General features: G+C 21.2%; 3 protein-coding genes across 5 annotated transcripts; 2 read left to right on the forward strand and 1 right to left on the reverse strand.

Annotated features, from left to right (window-relative positions):
• Nucleotides 1-2,465: 2,465 nt before the first annotated feature.
• On the reverse strand, nucleotides 2,466-8,057 carry LOC105360741 (protein TAPT1 homolog). 2 transcript variants are annotated; one of them, XM_011497736.1, is made up of 7 exons: nucleotides 7,814-8,057; nucleotides 7,012-7,163; nucleotides 6,841-6,938; nucleotides 4,739-5,070; nucleotides 3,537-3,634; nucleotides 3,247-3,462; nucleotides 2,466-3,168 (listed from the first exon to the last, which is right to left on the reverse strand). In XM_011497736.1, exons 1-7 carry the CDS (start codon nucleotides 7,989-7,991, stop codon nucleotides 2,548-2,550), a joined length of 1,695 nt encoding a protein of 564 aa, XP_011496038.1. In that variant the 5' UTR covers nucleotides 7,992-8,057; the 3' UTR covers nucleotides 2,466-2,547. The 2 variants fall into 2 exon arrangements, with proteins under 2 accessions (XP_011496038.1, XP_011496039.1); XM_011497737.1 differs by having other exon boundaries at nucleotides 7,941-8,035.
• A 699-nt stretch (nucleotides 8,058-8,756) lies between these two features.
• On the forward strand, nucleotides 8,757-12,306 carry ksh (transmembrane protein 167A-like protein ksh). Its single transcript, XM_011497738.1, has 3 exons — nucleotides 8,757-8,961; nucleotides 11,726-11,835; nucleotides 12,159-12,306. The coding sequence occupies exons 1-3, from the start codon at nucleotides 8,959-8,961 to the stop codon at nucleotides 12,262-12,264; spliced, it is 219 nt and encodes a 72-aa protein (XP_011496040.1). The 5' UTR covers nucleotides 8,757-8,958; the 3' UTR covers nucleotides 12,265-12,306.
• A 2,130-nt stretch (nucleotides 12,307-14,436) lies between these two features.
• Nucleotides 14,437-20,398, forward strand: Tom20 (translocase of outer membrane 20). Of its 2 annotated transcripts, none has more exons than XM_011497739.1 (4): nucleotides 14,437-14,611; nucleotides 16,379-16,470; nucleotides 16,533-16,706; nucleotides 20,277-20,398. In XM_011497739.1, exons 1-4 carry the CDS (start codon nucleotides 14,491-14,493, stop codon nucleotides 20,346-20,348), a joined length of 459 nt encoding a protein of 152 aa, XP_011496041.1. In that variant the 5' UTR covers nucleotides 14,437-14,490; the 3' UTR covers nucleotides 20,349-20,398. The 2 variants fall into 2 exon arrangements, with proteins under 2 accessions (XP_011496041.1, XP_011496042.1); XM_011497740.1 differs by lacking the exon at nucleotides 20,277-20,398 and adding an exon at nucleotides 18,730-18,824.
• Nucleotides 20,399-20,404: the final 6 nt, after the last annotated feature.

The raw sequence follows: 20,404 nt of genomic DNA on the forward strand, positions 1-20,404 counted from the left end.
ACAATTTCTTTTAAAAATACTAGTTATATATCGAAATTTAATTATATTAGAGAATTTTTATTATTATATTACAAGTTATATCAAATATCGAAATATAAGAGTATCATAAAAGCGCTCTACATGGATGGAATTTTAATGAATGAAATTTGTAACGATTTCATAAAGCTAAAGGAAGTGTTTAATAGGTGTCATAATTTCCACATTGATAACGATAACTGGTTTTAGAATCTGAAACAACTTCAAATTTTATAATGTATATAATGTATTTACGTGTTGTGATTATGTAGTTTCAAATTAATTATGCTATTGGAGTATAACTTTTATGTTAATTTCTCGTTACAAATTTTGAGGTCTGAATTGTAAACAAATCAAAGCCTGTGCTCTTAGATTTAGACCATTTGTCTTGGGTTAGACTAAAACCTCCAACTGATGTTCAGTGGGAGGATTGCTGGCAAGTGGACGAGGAAGGCGCATTTATTTAATATTAACATACAGCGTATAGTCAGATTGCATATGCATATAATGCTTAGTTAGCGCTAGGAATCTGTGAGATGCTTTCGGTATATTTCACGTGTCGATGGCATGTACTACCTGCAGAAGTGGGTGTAAATCTCTGGTACTTTTTCGAGTAATGCAACGTAATGGTAACGCTCCAAATCTGCCCTTATAGCCGGTGTTTTATCTTATACCTACAGCCATTCGCGGGACCTTGGCGATTCAATAAATATTTATCAGAGTCGTATGAGGCTAGTACTCTTGCGCCTTCAATATATGGTTTTCCTTTAATTAAATTCACAGAAATTCAAATTTTACCTAATTCTGTGATGAGTGTGTAGGTGGTCCGCTTCTAGTTAAATTCACTATTGAATTACAATTAGCATTCGTAATTGATTGAGAAAAATTACTGTGAGCAATAACTGATGAGTGAATGATTGATAAAAATACAGTGAGCCCCGGTGCGTGGCGAGCTGCTCTTAAATATTCGAGTGGCATCTTACAATGCTAGCAGCAATGCTTGGACTTGTTGATAGGCCGAAACTCTTGATGACGTCAGAAACGGAGCTCCGGAAATTCGAGAAGTCCAGAAGGATAATTGGAAGGTTAGAGAATTTTTATCGACCTTGCTATGCGGAAATATTGTGGCACTAGAAAATAATAGACTATAATACAAGAATTCGCAGAATCAATGTTTACAAACTAAACGTCCGCGAGCATATACTTTTCCCTATTTAAAATTTCTTCGAAGTTGCTCCAATCCCGAACATCATTTCTACTATTTAAATTTTCTACCCATTTTTATATGACAACGAAGAAAAGTATTCTTATTTATTTAGTATAATTATTAGTATAGTGGCAAATGTAATTGAACATATTTCCTATATATAATTCATTACTTAAACTAAAGGACGACTAATAAGAAATTAATATATGTATTGATCGAAAATCTTATGATTATATTTTACATTTGAAATTTTTTTCTTAATTTGCTTAAGGTTACGCTATTTACATTACCAATTTGTTTAAGATATCAGCTAAATAGAACGCCAAACATACAAGAGAAAGGATATATTTATATTAGACAAATATGCGGTAAGGTTAGGTTCAAATTTGAATTTGTATAACATTTATTTTAGTGGGATATATTTGAAGACACGTATTTTAATATGGATTAGGTTAAAAAATGAATTTAGAATTAATAAACGAAACAAATAAAAGGGTTTCCAAAAGTAAAAATAAATTTGCATTAATAACGTTTCAATTTGGGTTGGGCAACGTAAATATTTTAAAATATTGATAAATAAAATTTTCAACTTATAAAAAAATAAAGTATGAAGCAAATTACACTACACGATAAACTTGCACTTCAATCATTTACCAAATATATTTTTATTTTAAAGAAAAAAATTTTCAATATTTTTTAATTAAAGAAATTATCAAATTTTTTGAAGTTTGTAATTTAAAATGTAATTATGAAAATACTTTGCTCTACCTTATTATTTTTGTTCATTTATAAAGTGTTTTTGAAACATTACAATATTTTTATATCATTGTTTATTATAATGTAGGTAATTAATACTTCATATTAGCATTTACTTAGCTTACTTATTTTTTTAGATATTATGAAGTATGTAAAAAAGGCTTCTAATCCACCTTAGCATTGTTATAAAAATAAGAATTTGCTTTTCCATGTAGCATGATTTTTGTTGTCACCACATAATTATGTTATAACCTTTGTGTTTTTGCATTAAAATCATGTTTATTTTAAATACAAATTATATCCAAATAAAATAAAAATTTATTTTAAATATTTCATAATTACTTTTTTTTTGCTTTGGTATATAATATTCTTTAAAATAAGTGCTGATTGAAATTTCTTAGACTGTAAAAATGAAAATCTGAAATACAAAGTCACTGTAGAAATTTTGTAATTTTATTCTAAATTTAGTGTACGATTTTTTAATTGAATTCATGTTGTATACAATATTTAGTTGGTTTAATGTAATGATCAATAGTTTATATATAATATACTGCACTAATAAGGGTTGATTATTGCCGTAATATAGGTTCACTCCCTGCTCTAATAACATTTGTAAAACGTACTGAAAAATTATCTGATTGCTGTAAATATATTATTTCTGAATTTGTAGTCCTATTATTATTTTCAGTTTTCTCTAATTTTAATAATGCATCATTTAAACAGATATTGTTTAGATTTACAGAACTATTGGAATATATTGCTGTAGCAATATTTTGATTAATAGTAGAAATATTTTGTGTATCAGTATAAAAACAGTCCATTTTTTGGTCAATATTATTTTTTTTAATAAATTTATTTGAATAAGCATGTGTATTTATAAGATCACATGCATGTCCTAATATCATTAAATTTATTAATATTCTTAATGATATGAGAATGAAATATGCTAAAAATAAAAGCAAAATATTGGCTGGTTTTGATGACGAAGTTAACGTCGAACAGAGAACACGAGCTATAGCTACTCCTAGTGGAAGTGGAATAAAACCCATACGTCTGGCTACTAAATCCGAAGGATCTGAAAAAGCTGTTTCTTGTCTTGTTTGCGCCATATCATAAGCTAGGCTAATGGTATATTCTCTATAAACGGTTGATCTTAATTCATTAAAACGTGTAATGAATGCATGTTTTACCTGAAAATAATGTATGAATAAATTTGATTACTCGTGTAAGTTATATTAATTGGTAAATATAAAATATCATTTTTATACCCAGTCAACAAGGACCTCAGCAAATAAAAGTAATACACAATCTGGAAGAAGAACTGCAAGACGATCACCACGCCAAGCATATTCTTTCATGGTTTGTAAACTAACAGCAAGAAGCAACATACTTAAATGAAAACGTTCCCTTATATCACTACATGATAATTGAAATAAATTATTTTTATCAAATTTTTTGAATACAGAACCCTTTAACTCAACAAACTGAAAGTACAATATATTGAAGTTAGAATTTCAATTTTAATAATTTTTTTCTAATTATTACTTTTAATACTTACATTATTAGACATCATTATAGTTAAAAGAGCCTTATTACTACTATTAATAGCAACATTTAAAGTAGTTGCTTGAAAAAGTACTAAAATGCTGTGTAATACTACGTGATTGATAAAAGAATAATATAATTAAGTATATTTAACTGTTGTAACAACATGTTGAACACAATGTTCGTTTAGTAAAATATTTAAAGTATACATATAACTATGTAATAAAAACAATTGATACTATTTTATCTAAATTTTATACAAACTTTTAAAAATATTGTACAATTTTCGTTAATAGAACAAGTGTAATAATATATATGTTCACAATTCCCTAAAATGTTTATTAATGATTAGGCGAAGTTATATTTGGCTACTATTGGTACTAATCTTAGTACGCATAAGAAATGTAACATTTATAGTAACTTTATCGATTAAAAGAATTTCATTGATTCAATTACCATGCAATAAAACTGAGTTTTTTGTTCATATGATTAATATGATTAAGAGGGAAAAAGTAACAGTATATAAACACATTTTTTAGTTTCTAGAACAAATTTAGTTGACTATGAACCATCCTTATACAAGCCAACTTATGATTATAAATTTATAAATTTGGTATTAAATATGGTTTTGAAGTTAAATCGAGTTCTTAGCATAGAATTTATCTAATCCATAAATATAAGTTAGTGAACCATAATATGAAAAGACTTTCTTTAAAACTGTGTGCTAGTTTGATTTTGTTTAATAAAATTATTACCTCAACTTTAAAAATAATCGTAGAACAATTTTATCACCATTTGGATTCATCAATACTATAACTGTTTAATAAATTAAGAATAGGCTGTCGAACTTAGTAGAATTGTTCATAAATATTTTTATTCAAGATGATATGCTGGTTGATAAGAACTGAATGTTTGATAAAATCAACACTATGACTGTAAACATTATTAAATAAACATATGTATGAATTTATTTAATCCACAAAAACCCTAATTAAAATAAAAATAGATTTTAAACAATAGGAATATACATTAATTTTTCCATTTGAGTATCATATCCTTGTATAGTATAATATCCTTTAATATTGAGTATAATATCCTTTCATTAGAATATAATAGACCAAACCTCTGAGACTATTCAGTTAGAATAGAGCAAAGTAAAGATTATAAGAATTTGTTATAGTATTTGAGATACTTTTATAGTAGAAAAAAGGATACAGACATATGTCAAAGCAAACAATAGGTGAGGTAAAGTTCCAAGATGTTGAGAATGAACTGTGTGGTTTTTAGATCTTGGTTCTGTTGCAGTCCAAAACAATGCATCTATTGTGTCTTGACCAAAAGCACTAAAAAGACGATCTCCAACTTCTAGCATATTATAAAATATGTAGAGTTTTATAACTGATTGACTTTTAACTAAGTGATACATCATTGAAGTATCAACTTTCCACGTCATTACAAAACAACCTAAAACTATTACCCCTTTTAACAGATCACATATTTCAGCAGGTCTTAATAATCCATCATTTTTTCTTCTATAATCACTGTTTCTGAAATAATTAAATAAAAAGCAATACTTTAATGATTTAAAATTTTTTATTATTGATAATTAGTCTAATGAGCCTCTTTGTAACTGATTACATACTCGTATAAAATATTTAGGAATGGATTATGAATAAAAGGATGCATGTGAATGTATAAAAATGTATATAAAATTTAGATATCAAGTTTACAGATATTTTATGAGTTACATTGGATGCTGATTCATAGGTATTTTTCTATTATCATTTCTTTAATGTGTTTTAACTTTTTTGCATGTATCAATAAATGCAAATGTCTCCATGCTTAGAGATGTACACCCTTATAAGAATCTAAAATAAGATTACAGAAAGAAATGAATCTATAAGTAGAAATGAAATTAAATAAATACAAGATAACATATATGTTATATGATGCAATATGCTTACAAAAAATAAAGAATTATTAATATTTTAAGATGTCAAAAAAAATTTCGTATACTTTGGAAGATATATGAGTGACTCGTTAAAAAATCATATATATAATTAAATTTAAGCTATACATATTTTAGAATTATATTTCAAAATAATAATAGAATTTATAGATAAAGATATGAAAGTTTAATAGTATTATAAAAGATGAATTATGTTCAATCAATGATCCATAAAACCTTGAATTGATTAAAAATGGTAAATGAAACTAATGAAATTGAATGCCATAATTTATTATGATTATTCATTAAGATTATGTTTATTATGTTTATAATTATACAAATAAATATTATTTTATTTCCATTCAAAATTAATAAAACTTTATACGGCATTATGGAACATACCCCACAATATTTGATATTTAGTTAGGTATATTTTCAAATATTTACTTTTTATTTAATTATTAAAATTTTTTTATTTTATATTCTGAACATTTAAATTCTGTAATATTCCAAATTTGTACCTCGGAATAGCTTTAAGTAATATTTATAAAGAGTAAAAAGATCATAGTATATGAAAGATAGATATCATTGCTAACTGTACATTATCTATGAATGCAATCTTAATGCTATCAATGTTAATTTTTTTAAATGATATATATATAAATTGAATAAAATATTTTCTAGGTAAAAGTTTTGCAAACCGATATGGATTGCTAAGACACATGATCTCTCAATCATTTTTTTCGATTATTTAGGCTTTACTATCTAATGTTTATATGCTGCATAGATACTGTAACAAATACACATCAGTAACTTTTAAGAAATATAACAAATATTCTCTTTATTCGATTTAGTAAATAGCTACTTGTATATATACAATTTTTACCTACATTTACTTAGTAGTAACTAAAAAATTTTGTTTTTTTTTTGTTCATCTATTATTTTTACAAATTTGTATATACTACTACATTTGATGAAATATAACCTAATGCATTGTTATTCTACTTTTCCAAATTTCTAAAGTCTAAGTGTAAAAAGTAATATTCAATCATAAGATAAATAATATTATTTAAATCTTCTCAATTTGTAATTTATAAACTTCAATTACATTAATGACTAGTTATGGCTTGTTTAATTTCTTATTTCAACCAAGTTTAAGACTTCATTTTTAAAAATTTATATTTAATGTTTCTTTGAATAAAAATAATAATAATTATATCTTAAATTTTTTATATTTATTGTATATATGTATAAAAAAAATATTTATATAAATGAAATAAAATTTAAATAAATTAATTTAAAAAATATATTTTAGATCAATAGCTAAAAATTATTTAATGAGTTTATACTGTTTCGGCTAAGTACTTACCCTAAATAATTTTTTAAAGGTCTTATTATAATAGCCCACAAAGCAATTATAAATCTCAATGGTAAAAATGTGTAGATAAACAAAAATGAGTCTGCACACTAAAAATACAAAATATAAATTATATATAAATTAACTTATAACCAAAAAAAAATATAAGCAACAAAACCTTACTTGAAAAAAACCGTATGTCATAAATTTCTCAACTTCGGTAGGAATTTTCATAAATGAATAAATTTTTTCTCGTCGTGCTGAAAACTGTGCTTCGTCATAATGAAGTTGATATCCACGAGTAAGTTCTGTTTGTAAAAACTCCCTAAAAGATACTTTAAAAAAATATTAAAAAAAATATATAAACAAGCTATCTATAAATAAATTAAGATTAAAAGGATATTTTAAACATAAAAAAATATTTAAAAAATAAAAATTTTGTTGATAAGACAATATGATGATATAATTTAATATACATTTGTTTTGGCGGTATGTATACAAATATTATTTCATATTTATACAAACCATAGAGTAAAGATTAATAAAAACGTTAAATACAATTTGATTATTCATTTCCTTTTGTAAGGATATTTGTAATTTATTAAATAAATAAAATACATATATAACCATTAGTAAACAGGTTCATCTAAAATTATTGATAAATAATTAAAAAAAAACTTGATCAAATACATTTATTATTCATTACATTATGTATTCTATTAAATATTAAGTTTATATATAAACATTAATTTTAAAAGAAGAATTATTAATATTAATTTATATTAAGTAACAATTAAGAATTGATTATTATTTAATACTTAATAGTCATTAAATAATATGAATGATTAAGTATTTATTCATTTTATTTAATGATTTCATTAAAAATTGGTTCTTTTATATGAAATTTTATTTATAAATGATATTATAAAGGTAATTTATGTAATAATAATTTTATGAGCATTATAATTTAATTATTTATTTAAACCGTTTTGTTTTAAAGTTATTGATGTCGGTTTCTTAAAAAATTCCTTTGTCCCCCATTTTGGATTGATATCTTCTACTTTGATGTTACGAAAATTAAAACAACTTTTATTCAAATTAATGAATTTTACAGATTTCTTATCTGAATAATCCAAACTGTTTAAATTCGTTTCACAATCCATATTGATTTCAAACAAGTACGTTGCTTTTATTTTTCCACCTTTTTAAATATTACCATTAATTTTTATCATGTATTAAAATGTTTGTAGTGACAGAACTATTCTTTTGATTCTGCGCAAAATAATTTTGCAGCATATTACAGCGTGAGCACAAACATGTGTTTCATGTGTAAAAATATCTAGGTGCGCGGTATTTCAAATAACTGTAAAGAATATACGATAAAAAATATATTAATAATTTAATTAGCTTTTAATATAACGTATAGAATAATCAGTTATATCTATATTTTGACGAATATTTCATCTAAATCAATTATTTATTGTTTCCAATTATTTAGTCAAAATTCAGTCGATGATTATTTGTTTTTTAATTTTCAAAATAAGAAATGTTATTTAAAAAAAAACTTGATCAAATACATTTATTAGTTTATTTATTATTTTTAACGTGCATTAAAAAATTATAGAAATTAATATAACTAATTTATCATAATCTTTAATAATTTCTGTTTGTTTATATTAAGTTAATAAAAAAAATATAAGATTAAGCTTTTTTCATGAATCTAGAGTTGAGTATTCACACTTTTTTTCGTGATAGCTACAATTAAGGTTTAATATTATTGGCCACCAATCATATATTATAGATTAAACATACTAAAAATAGCAAATGGACAGTCTTCTTATTAATAAATTACATTCCTAAAAAAATTGTTAAATCCCAAAAAATAAATAAATATTAATTTTGAAGGAATGAATACATTTTAACAATATAAATATTCTACATTTAATAAATATTATGTTGCATTGTAAAATCAATGCATAATATAGGGATTTTTCAGAAGCATAATAGTGAAATTCTCCTTTAACTGATATATAAAGAAACGTAAGACATACATAAAGAATTGCTGAAGAATTTGTCATCACTCTATTTATGAAAGGAATATACAAGTTGAGATAGTGATATAAAGTAAATATGGTAAAAATTTTCATTCATTTGCATAAATATTTTATATATCTAAAATGATTGTTTTTGTTGTTATATCTTGGACTGAAATTTTACATAATTATATTATCAATAAAATATATAAGAAAATTTTGATTTTAATACCTTTTTAAATAAAAAATTGAAAATATATTTTTTATAAAATAAATATTTGTTATAAAATTTAAAGTTATTTGTTGAAATATTTTTTAGAAATGAACAGACTTGCAATAGTTGTATGTTTTATATAATAATGGGAAAAATCATTTTTTTATTTATGATATATAGAATCAACATATATTTGAAATATAGTATGTAAATAAATATTAAATTGAATTTATATGAGTTATTTTGTATATGTATTACAAATGTATATATGTCAATGGTTCTTTAATACATTGTAATATTTTTGTTGTTTTATAATTATTATTTTATATTTAGATTTGTTTAATATTGTTGAAATAATAATGTATTACATTTTTGATATTAAATAATTATATATTATAATTAAATCATATAATAAATAGTTTTTAGTATATTAAACTAATTTTAAAAAAGCATTGAAAAATATTGTATCATCTATTATTTTATGTATGGTAAAAGAATGCAGAAGTGTTGATTTTATTCACAATATAAAAATTTTTACTTTACAAATGCTACTCAATTTTTTAACATTAATACATGAATATGACAAATAATAGAGATTACATTTTAAATTAATTTTCAAATGTGTTATACATTGAAAATACAAAAAAATAATAAAATGAAATAAAAATATAAATTATAAACAGAATACAAAATAGACTTATATAATTTTTAAATATCCTAGATCTGTTATATTTAATGAAAATATATGTGGAACAATAATAATGCAATCAATATAAATGCATAAATGCTTCTTTAAAATTGATAGATATATTATATTAAGTTTATTAGAATGAAGTTTTATTGTGTATAAATAAAAGAAATTTATTAATAGAAATTTTTAAGGTATCAATGTCTTTATAATTTAGTTAGTAGAATTATATAGAAAATATAAGACAAATTATTTTAGTTATTATAAATAGCTTACCTTAAAATCTTAACAAAAATTAATTTTAGCAAGTACAAAAAAATTTATATTTATAAGAAAAAATTATTCTGAATAGAATATTTCTAAAAATATATGTTGGTAAGGTACTTATTTAAGTTTTATAATTAATAGTATCAACAATTAATAATATCAATATTATTTAATGGAATTAAAAATAGAAGTTTTTATTGTCATTAAATAAATTGTAATGCATATTCTTAACAAACTGTGTAAATATTGAATAATATATTATAAATTTGGATATACAGATTAATAATATATACAAACATACATTTTCGTATATACTAGCAGGATTTCATTAAAAGAATGTTGAACGTGGTTTGCTGTATATAAAGAAGTTAATGCATATTTATAAAAACTTAATAATCCATATTGTATACAAAAAAGAATAACATGAGTCAATAAAACTTTTAGGATAAATAAACGAAAGAAAATATGATAATAAATATTAATGCTTACACGATTTAGTTTAAATATAGCAAGAGTATTGATAGAATACTGAACAAAGTATTCTGAATAAAGTATGATTATCAGAGAATAATAAATGCAAGTAATCAAGAATAGAAACATAAAACCTAAAGCAGATAATTAGAAGATAACTTACCCTAAAAACTAAATAAAATATGGCAATTATAAATTGAATTAAATGTAGAGATTAAAAAATAGAATAGTTAATTTGGAATAAATATTATTTAAATAATATACACTACAAATATTAAGTATAACAGAATATAATAGAATAATAAGAATAACAGAAAACCTTAAGAAAGTAAAATTTTATATTCTTATTGAGAATTAGAATGAACATAGATGAAGTCATATAATTATAAATGAAATAAATTATGAAAATACTAAAGCTAATTATGGAGCAAAGCAAGATTTTTATCAAAGATATGAGGTCTATATTTACTAAAAATATACAACAGCTAATAATTAGTTGTAAAATATAAGTAAGAATGCAAAAGGGAATAAGCAATTTAGAAAAGTATTAGACTGGAATCATCTATTATTTGAAATTGAAATTAGTATAAAGTGAAGAAAGACAAAAGGTTTATAAAAGGGATTAATCTGAAAGAGTAATTTTTATTAGTATACTTGAGAGAAAACATTGAATACATTGCAGAAAATGGATAAAGAATTTGAGCATTATGTAGTAGAGAAAATATATCAATTGACAATAAAAATAAAATAAAAAAAGTAAAAAAAAGGAAGATATACTAAAAGAATAAAATAACTTTTTGTTAAAATAGATGATCATAATGAGAAAAATAAATGCATGTTAGTAAATGTTATCATAGAATAGGAATAAAATAAGTAACAGATACAAATGTTTATTTATATTACATTTCTTTATGTATTTCTTTAATAAAGTTCATTCAATTTACCTTACTGCATAAATTCTATAGTGGACATTAGCGGAAATTGGATTTCAAATGAAAGCACATTAATCTAGAAATTTCATTTACTTTATAATATATAATGTCATATATAAAAAAATGTAATTATTTATTTTGTCAAATACTTATTGATGTTTTAATGATTTTAGAATTAAAAAAGTACTTTTATTACATGTAACTAATATTAAAATATATTAACTATTTTTTTTAATTATTAAATTCAATAATTTATTCAATTTAATTAATTTATTAATGAATTTCTTGGCAGTTTGCCTTATTTAATTTCCAGAGCTTATTGACAATAATATTGTTATCAGTATGCACTTGTACATACACTAGATTGATATTCCCAAGTCTAGTGGATAAAAATAAAAATGGGTAAGTCAAATTTTTATCAAATATGTTACAATCAAATAAAACATTTGTAATAATTTCCATTGATTTTTATACAATTTTGTATATATATGTATAAATTAGTTTAGATTTTATTATATATATAAATACATGCATAGTATAATCAGAAATTTTCAAATGAAATATTTTAATATATCAATTAAATTATAAGAAAATTAATATGAACTATCGTATGTTTTAAATTAGTATTTATTAAGACTAGAAAAAAGTATTTTATAAGATATAATAATATATAATAAATAATTTATACATGTGATTTAATAAAATGTGTCACTTATATATTTCAGATTATTAGGAGTACTTTGGAAATGTGCTAGAGTTGGTGAAAGGAAAAGCCCATATGTAGCGGTAGGCTGCTGTTTTATGGCAATGAGTATTTTATTTTTGACATAAATTAAAGCTAAGAAACATAAATTAAATTTTATAAGTTTTTTGTGATATTTTAAATTTGAAGTACAACATAAATAAATATCCTATTTCAAAATTTAATATTTTTGTTTAATTACTATCTGTGACTAAACTATATAGGTAAATAGAGAAGTCGATAAATAAAAAAAAGTACCACAGTTTTACGTTAGTCTGATTTTATTTGTTTCTCCTTGGTTGAATGGCTGTTAATGACTGTATACCATATGTATCACTGTACATAGTTACATAAAGTAATATATTTTAATTGAAATACTTTTTCCAATGATCAATAAAAGTTTAGAACAATGTTTCTTTAATTATAAATCTGTATTATTATTTATATATTTCATATTTTCTCCTTATTCTTCAAAGGTCATACACATAATATCAAATCATTTCAGATGCAGATATATATATATATCTGTTAGTATTCAAGAGACATAGATGATTATTCAACAGTCGGTTAACAATTAACTTTCAAGGCACATATATTAAATAGCTGTATATTTTCAAAATGCTGTCCCAACTTTTAAGGCTAATTAATTGTGATGGTCCTGACACTACTGAAAGCACTGTATTTTTATGTCTTGACAAGAAAGTAATCTAAGATGCCAAATACCTCTTTCTAGTATTTGTTCGGTTATGACGCTAAATTATAAACAACTTCCATATTGTCTATAAATACTAAAGCATAGCTTAACCATCATTCATCAAGCTTGATTATTTCCAATGTTCAAACTCTTGATATTTAAGCCATTGAACATTTTTGCATTGTTCTTTTTCACAATATATCAGCTTCTTGGCTATATTGAATTGTACAAACTTTATAACAGCAAAATTTAATATTTCCTTATGAATATGTTCTTAGAACTGTGGACACTGAATTATCCTGGAACTAGTGATTTATTATCATTGCAATTTATGATTATAGAAATAAAGTTCACCTACACTTTCAGTTATACATAGGGATGAGGTATTTAGTATTCAACGATGTCTCGTAATTATACTATACTTATATTATCTGTACAGCTGACATAATTTGTTGTAGTATTATTTATTAATCTTTTAGAGTATTTAATTTTTCTTTAGATCTTTATTTTGTAAAATTTCTTTTGGATTTTTATCCAAAACTCATTTCATCGCGATAAAAACTATTACTTAAATAAATTATCCGAATAATAATAGTCCGAAGAAAAAAAACAGGTTATAACGTTTTAGAAAATGATTTATTATAAAGTTTTAATTTGTCTTTTATGTGTGCTCATCATCTCACTAAAATGATCACATTCAAAAAATCACATTTGCTATAAATAAAACTATAAATAAGAAAGTGTTAAAAATATTAAATTGTATTATTAATAATTGCTATTAATACGTAAAGCATATAAATTATTGTAATATTTAATCGTCCATTGAAGTAGAGATGTTTCTAATCAGTTACTCTATTTTTTCGATTTTAATCTAATTGACAATATGATGTATATTTTGCATATTATTTATGAATTTAAATTACTGCACTAAACTGAATTTTCTTCAATTAGATTGAAATTTATGGTATAGAGCCTTTAATAAATTGTTCAGCATCCAGAAAATAAAACAATATGGAACTGAAAAAAAGTCTCATAAATATATTTTATTTAGTTAATGGTTGTTTTTAAATAATTTTATATATTTATTTTTAATTATTAAAAAAATATATAAATTAAAATTTTATAAAAACAATAATTTTTATAATAAAAAATTAGTATAATTTTAATATAATAATAATAAATAAATAATAAATAAAAAAAATAGCAAATTCATAATAAAATGGAAAAGTAGAATAAAATATATAAAAAAAATTTTAATTTAAAACTGCAAATAGATATTCATTATAAAAGAACATATACAAAATAAATATAGTGTAACTATATTTTATATGCTCTTTTATTTAAAAAACAAGAATAATTGTTTTTAAAATAATTAATATATTTAATTTCAAACTAATCCTGACTTATTTTACTTATATTAAATAAATGTTATACTGTAATGTTACACGACTACGTATTGCGCAGAATCGAAAAATTAGTATAAAGCCATACTGTTTTGCATACTTTGGTATAGAGATATAAATGAAATTTAATGTGTAGAATATATATGCGAATAAAGAGGCTAATAACAGTATTCAATTATATTATTAAACGCATTGTAACAATTTTATTTAATTAAAAAATGATTTCAAAAACTGTTGTAAGTATTGCTGTTGGTGTTGCTGGTATTTTTGTTGGATACTGTTTTTATTTTGATCAAAAACGTCGAAATGATCCAGATTTTAAAAAGAAGTTACGTGAACGTAAGAAACAATTTTGAAAACTGATTTATCTAAATCAAAAAGATGTGTGATTTTATTTGAAGTACTTCAGTATTATGGATTTTATTAAGAATAATGCAATTTTATATAAAAATTCAAATTTTAGGCACGTTTAAAATATATACTATAATTTTATAAAATATAAAATCTTTTTATTTTATATTATTTATACTGTAAAAGAAGTTATATTAAATATATATAATTACAATTTTGGATTTTATGTCAACTGTAATTAATAAAATCAAAGTAGCATAAATATAAATGTGACATACGATTCTTATTACATGTAATAAATACATTTGTAATATATTTTTATTTAATAGAAGAAATTTTTTAATTTGTATATTTTGTATTTTAATTTTTATTATTCTTTTTTAAGTTAATATTATTAGTTTAAATTATATAATTCATAATTTTGGAAAATATAGAAATAATTTATTGTTTTTTGAAATGAATAAAAAGAATTAGTATTGTTTTTGCAAGTATTATAATCCATTATAATAAAAGTATATTCAAAACAGATTAAATGATACCACTACTATTTAGTAATATTATTAAAAATATTAAATATATTAAATATATTAAATTATAGTAGATTTAAATTTAGTAAAATTATTATTGATTCATGGGATTTATTTAAGTTGTAATTCATGTATGGTATTTATGTACCTATTAAAATAAAAAATAAATTTATAATATATATAATTTTTATTAAATATTTGATTAAATTAGTAATCAAATATAATAAATTTAAAATAATAATATATTTATATTTTTGATCCTTAGTTTCTAATTAGAAGATTATGACTAATATGTTATACACATTTAATTTAATTGCATGTGAGTAAAGTAAGTAATTTATTAATTATACAATTATAAATTTATATTACAATGCTTTTTGTATATATATTTTTGTATATTGTTTTTCTTCATAGTTTTTTAAAATGATATATTTTTATACAAAACAAAGAGAAACAGCTTTATTGTTAAAATATAAAGAATTAAAGTTAAAAGATTATTAATAATATTTAGCTTGTATTTAATACACATTTATTACAAATTTTATAATTACATTTGTTTTTAATATATATCATTATTTTAATTTATAAAATCGTATCAAAGTATAAATGAAGCAGTTAGTTTATGCTGACATTAAAATTAAAAAACTATGATTAATAAGCAAAAAGTACTTTATAATTTTTCCACCAAATTAACATTATTTTTTTTTATTTAATACTGTGATACAATGTATTATAAAGAAATTTTTAAAATCAATTTATTTAATACTAAGTGGTTAAAAATTTATATAATATGCAATATACAATTTCATTTCACATATCAATAGAAATTTTTATAAATATATCTAGAAAATATAAATGTAAAATATGTTTGCATTAAACTTATTTGTATTAAAATACAAAATTCTTTATATTATCTTTTTTTTTAGTGAATTAAATATATATTTTAAACTTTTGCTTCAGCTAAAATTAGAAAAAAAATAGATGATCCTAATAGAAATAAAAATATTTGGTTTAAAAATATAATTATGTATTATTGTATGTTCCATATGGTTCTACATAATCTTATTTATCTTATATAGTTACTATTTAATCTTAAATTGAAACAAGTAAATTAAATAATTTTTTATAAGATGTCATATACTCTTATATAATGTCATTTTGTAATTATTCTCAAATATGAATTGAGTAAATTATTATATGATTCAAATGTATATATAAGATATTTTAGGTCGAAAAGCTAAAAAGGAAGCCCAAAAAGTTACATCAAAAGTTCCAAATCTTAAGGATCACGAAGCAGTGCAAAAGTTTTTCATTCAAGAGGTATATATATAATATTATTTTAATATTATTTAGTAGAAAAATTAATATTTGTGTTTTAATAGGTAGAGATGGGTGAGGAACTTCTTGCACAAGGAAACATGGAAGGTGGTACTGAACATTTAGCTAATGCAGTAGCAGTTTGTGGTCAGCCTCATCAATTGCTTGAAGTTCTTCAAAATGCATTACCAGCACATGTATTCCATCTTATATTACAAAGACTTCCAGCTGTTGGGCAGGTAAAAATTATATAGATATTTAAAGGTAACTTATGAAATGATAGACACATGCTATATTTATTATATAAATTTGTAGTCATTTGGTAAAAAGTATTTTCATTTTTTTATAGTAAGATTTTAAATTTGATTATTCATTTATGAAACTATTAATTATTTATTAATAGAATTTAACACTAGTTTTATTATATTAATTTAATAAACAATACTTATGGATGATTATTTGTATTTACTACAACTGGTTAAAACTTCATTGCATTAAGTTAGTATTCATAAGAAACTATACAAAAATTAAACATTTAAAAAATAAGCATATAAATTTTTATCAAAGCAACCTCCACTGTCGTTTTTGAACGTATGGAGAAAAGCTAATAATTTATGCTTATTTTACCATTGTTTTTCAAATCCTTTGGACATAATTAAATATAAATATGATTTGTAGATTTTATACATCTTTAATGAAAATAAAAAAATAAAAATACATTTGTTCTGTTTATTTTAGTTATTTATATTTATAATATAGGGTTTAATAGACATTTTTAAATTGTAAACAAAAAGCACATCCTATAGTTTCCTATTTTTTCAAATATTTCCATTCTGATAATTTTAAAGTGCTTTCATTCTTTTGCTTTGAAATATATACATGTAAATGTTGTTAGTATAATATTTAATCAGTTGGGTTGTTTACTTTAATTCCATTTTTTATTTTATAAGTAGTCATTTTAAATAATTTTTATGTTTAAGTTAATGTTTAATAAATTAAGACGTTTAATTTATGATACTTTTGTAACATAAAAAAAAATTTAAGAGATATTTGAAAGGAATTCAAATTAAATGATATTAATAAAGAATACCATACAAATTTTATTAAGATAAAAAAAGTAACTCAATCATTCATTTGATTTCAATGAATCAATAAAAATATATTAATGTGACTTATATTATAGAATATATTTATAAGTTTTTAAATAGAAGTTATAATATGTGTCAAAAAACTTATGAAGTTTTGTTATTCATAAAATAATGTAAGTCGTGAGATGTGTGTTTTTTTTAAATCGATTTTTCAGACAAGATTTAAAATTTTTGAAGTATTAGATTGGCAAAGAAATGTTCTTGATTTTGGATTTTTCCGAAGGTATATTGTATTAATGTGATCAAATATTTTAAAAATAATTATTGAAATATCTTTATTCTTAAAATATATTATTATTAGCCCATTATATATATTATGCAAATTAATTTCAAATCATTTGTAACTATAAATTCATTGCATATTTTCAAAATATATTTATCTAAGCAAAAATATATCTTAAATAAGTTTAGAAGCAAGCATCTTTGTACTGTTATTTTAAGTGTAATTTTTAATAAAAATTGTGAAATTTTGGTTGAATTTTTTTATTGACAAATGAGACTGAAACATTACACTAAAAATAAATATTATCACTCTTTGGTGCTAAAATGAAACAAATTTATGGATTAAAATTTTTATAGTATAGTTTTTAAAAAATCGAAATCTTATTTGTTACTATAAAATATCTACTAAATTAGTAATGTACTGTAGAATTTGAAGAGTGATGCAATATGTATAGCAAGAATATACATTGCAAAAAATATTTAGCATGGAAAAATTACATAATATATCAATATTTATATTAGTACTACTGAAAAGCATGAAATTATTTTAAAATTAATTTTATGAAGTTTACATATTATTAATATTATGTTGTGTATTAGGGAAGATCAAAAGCAATTGAAAATGTATGTTAAAAAATTGAAATGAAAAAAAAAGATTAATGATAAATTTTAGGTGTTCTATGGTAAAAAAAAAATTATTTGTAAAACCATTTTTAAAGTCAATATTTGAAATTCTAAATCTAATTCTTCTCTCTGAAATTTAAAACAATATATCTTATTAAAAAAAAACTAATTATTATCAAAAACTGTCATTATTCAAAATTAATAATTAATTTGATGAAGAATTAGAATATTTTATATAAAATCTAATTTTTGGTTTTATTTGTTTCAGATAATTTAACTTTAAAAGAAAGTTAAACAAATGCCAAAATGTTGGATTGATTAATTGCTTATATCTACACCAAATGTTATTTATTTTTATATATAATTATTTAAGATAAATATTTTAAGACAAATATACAATATAGATTCATTGTAATTTAAACAGTATAATATAAAGATAAATATTAATATAATAGTTTGGAAAAATAGAAAAAGTACTTTTTTACCTAATTGCCTGTAGCTGTTTAAAATATTAGATCATGTAATATTCAGTAATATTATGCAATTTATTACGAAAAATAAATGTATGAATCTGAATAAATAATATTAATTAAACATTCATAACAAGAACAAAATATCATTTATCAATACTTTGTTTAAAAAGTAACATCTTTAATTAATTGATAAATGTGTAATTATATATAAAAATAATTTTGATTAGACTAGAAATATCTTATTGTTATTTATTGCCTACTCACCTATCCTTTCCATTTATATACTTACATTCATGAGCGCGATATGAAGTGTGTCATTTGAATTCTGATGAGTTGTTTTTATGTTCTTTATTTTTTATGTTTTATGAACAACTATAGTATTTCTTAATATAAGTTCACTATTTAGAGTACTAATAACTTGTAAAGACACTTTAAAATATAGAAAAAAGGTTTAAATGAAATATTTATCATATAAGCAGTCTTTATGTGAAATATATTTGCAAGTAATTTTATAAAAAATCAATAAAATTATGTTTTTCAATGTATATGAATAGAAATAAAATTGACTAAAATCATATTTCAAATTAACTTGTACTTTTTATAGTTAAAAATGTAATACTAATACATGGTTGTAACGATAAGTTAATAAGTATTTAATAAATAAGTTTATATAATTATTTTTCATTACTATTCATTTAAAAATTATTTCATACACAAATTATTTATAAACTATTAGTTTATATATATTTTTCGAATAGAAACTCTAATATTCTATATATTATTAATTACACCAGTTTTTAATTTTAATTTGACTAATTATTAAATATTAGAATATTACATTTATGTTAGTATTTTAATTTTTAATTTTTACACTTAAAATAAATAATTTTATTGAATAACTGAATATTTCTAGATGTAGAATATAATGTAGTTTTCAAAGTAATTTCAGAATAAAAAATGACTCGTTATTTTAATTTTGAATTAATAATTTCAAAAATAAATTTACTGATATTCATCCATTGATGTCACTCCATTCTAGATTTTAGTTAAAAATAAATTATTTTTTCTATTTATATTATTGAAACCTCATAAAATTGATACTATTACTAGCTTGTAGTAAATTAATAAGATATCAAAAGTTAATATGTTAACCATTTATCATCCATTTCACAATGTAGTATTTGTAAAATTTCAAATTGTATGAAATACTTATTTTTCATGTGATTAGTTTTTTTTTTGGTGATTCAATGTTTTTCTTATATATATATATATATATATGTTGTACTTGATGTCTTACTAAGTTTGTATTTTTAATTAATTCAATTTTTATATTTTGTTTCAGAAAAATTTTGTGTTTCACCAGTTTAGTCCACAAACAAATATAGAAGATAGTGATTACCAGAAAATTTATTAATATAAATTTATTTCATTTTTCACTTAAATAGAATGAAATATAATTGTTATATACAG

This window comes from Ceratosolen solmsi, unplaced genomic scaffold (assembly GCF_000503995.2).
Source record: "Ceratosolen solmsi marchali unplaced genomic scaffold, CerSol_1.0 scaffold47, whole genome shotgun sequence".
Taxonomy (NCBI): domain Eukaryota; kingdom Metazoa; phylum Arthropoda; class Insecta; order Hymenoptera; family Agaonidae; genus Ceratosolen; species Ceratosolen solmsi.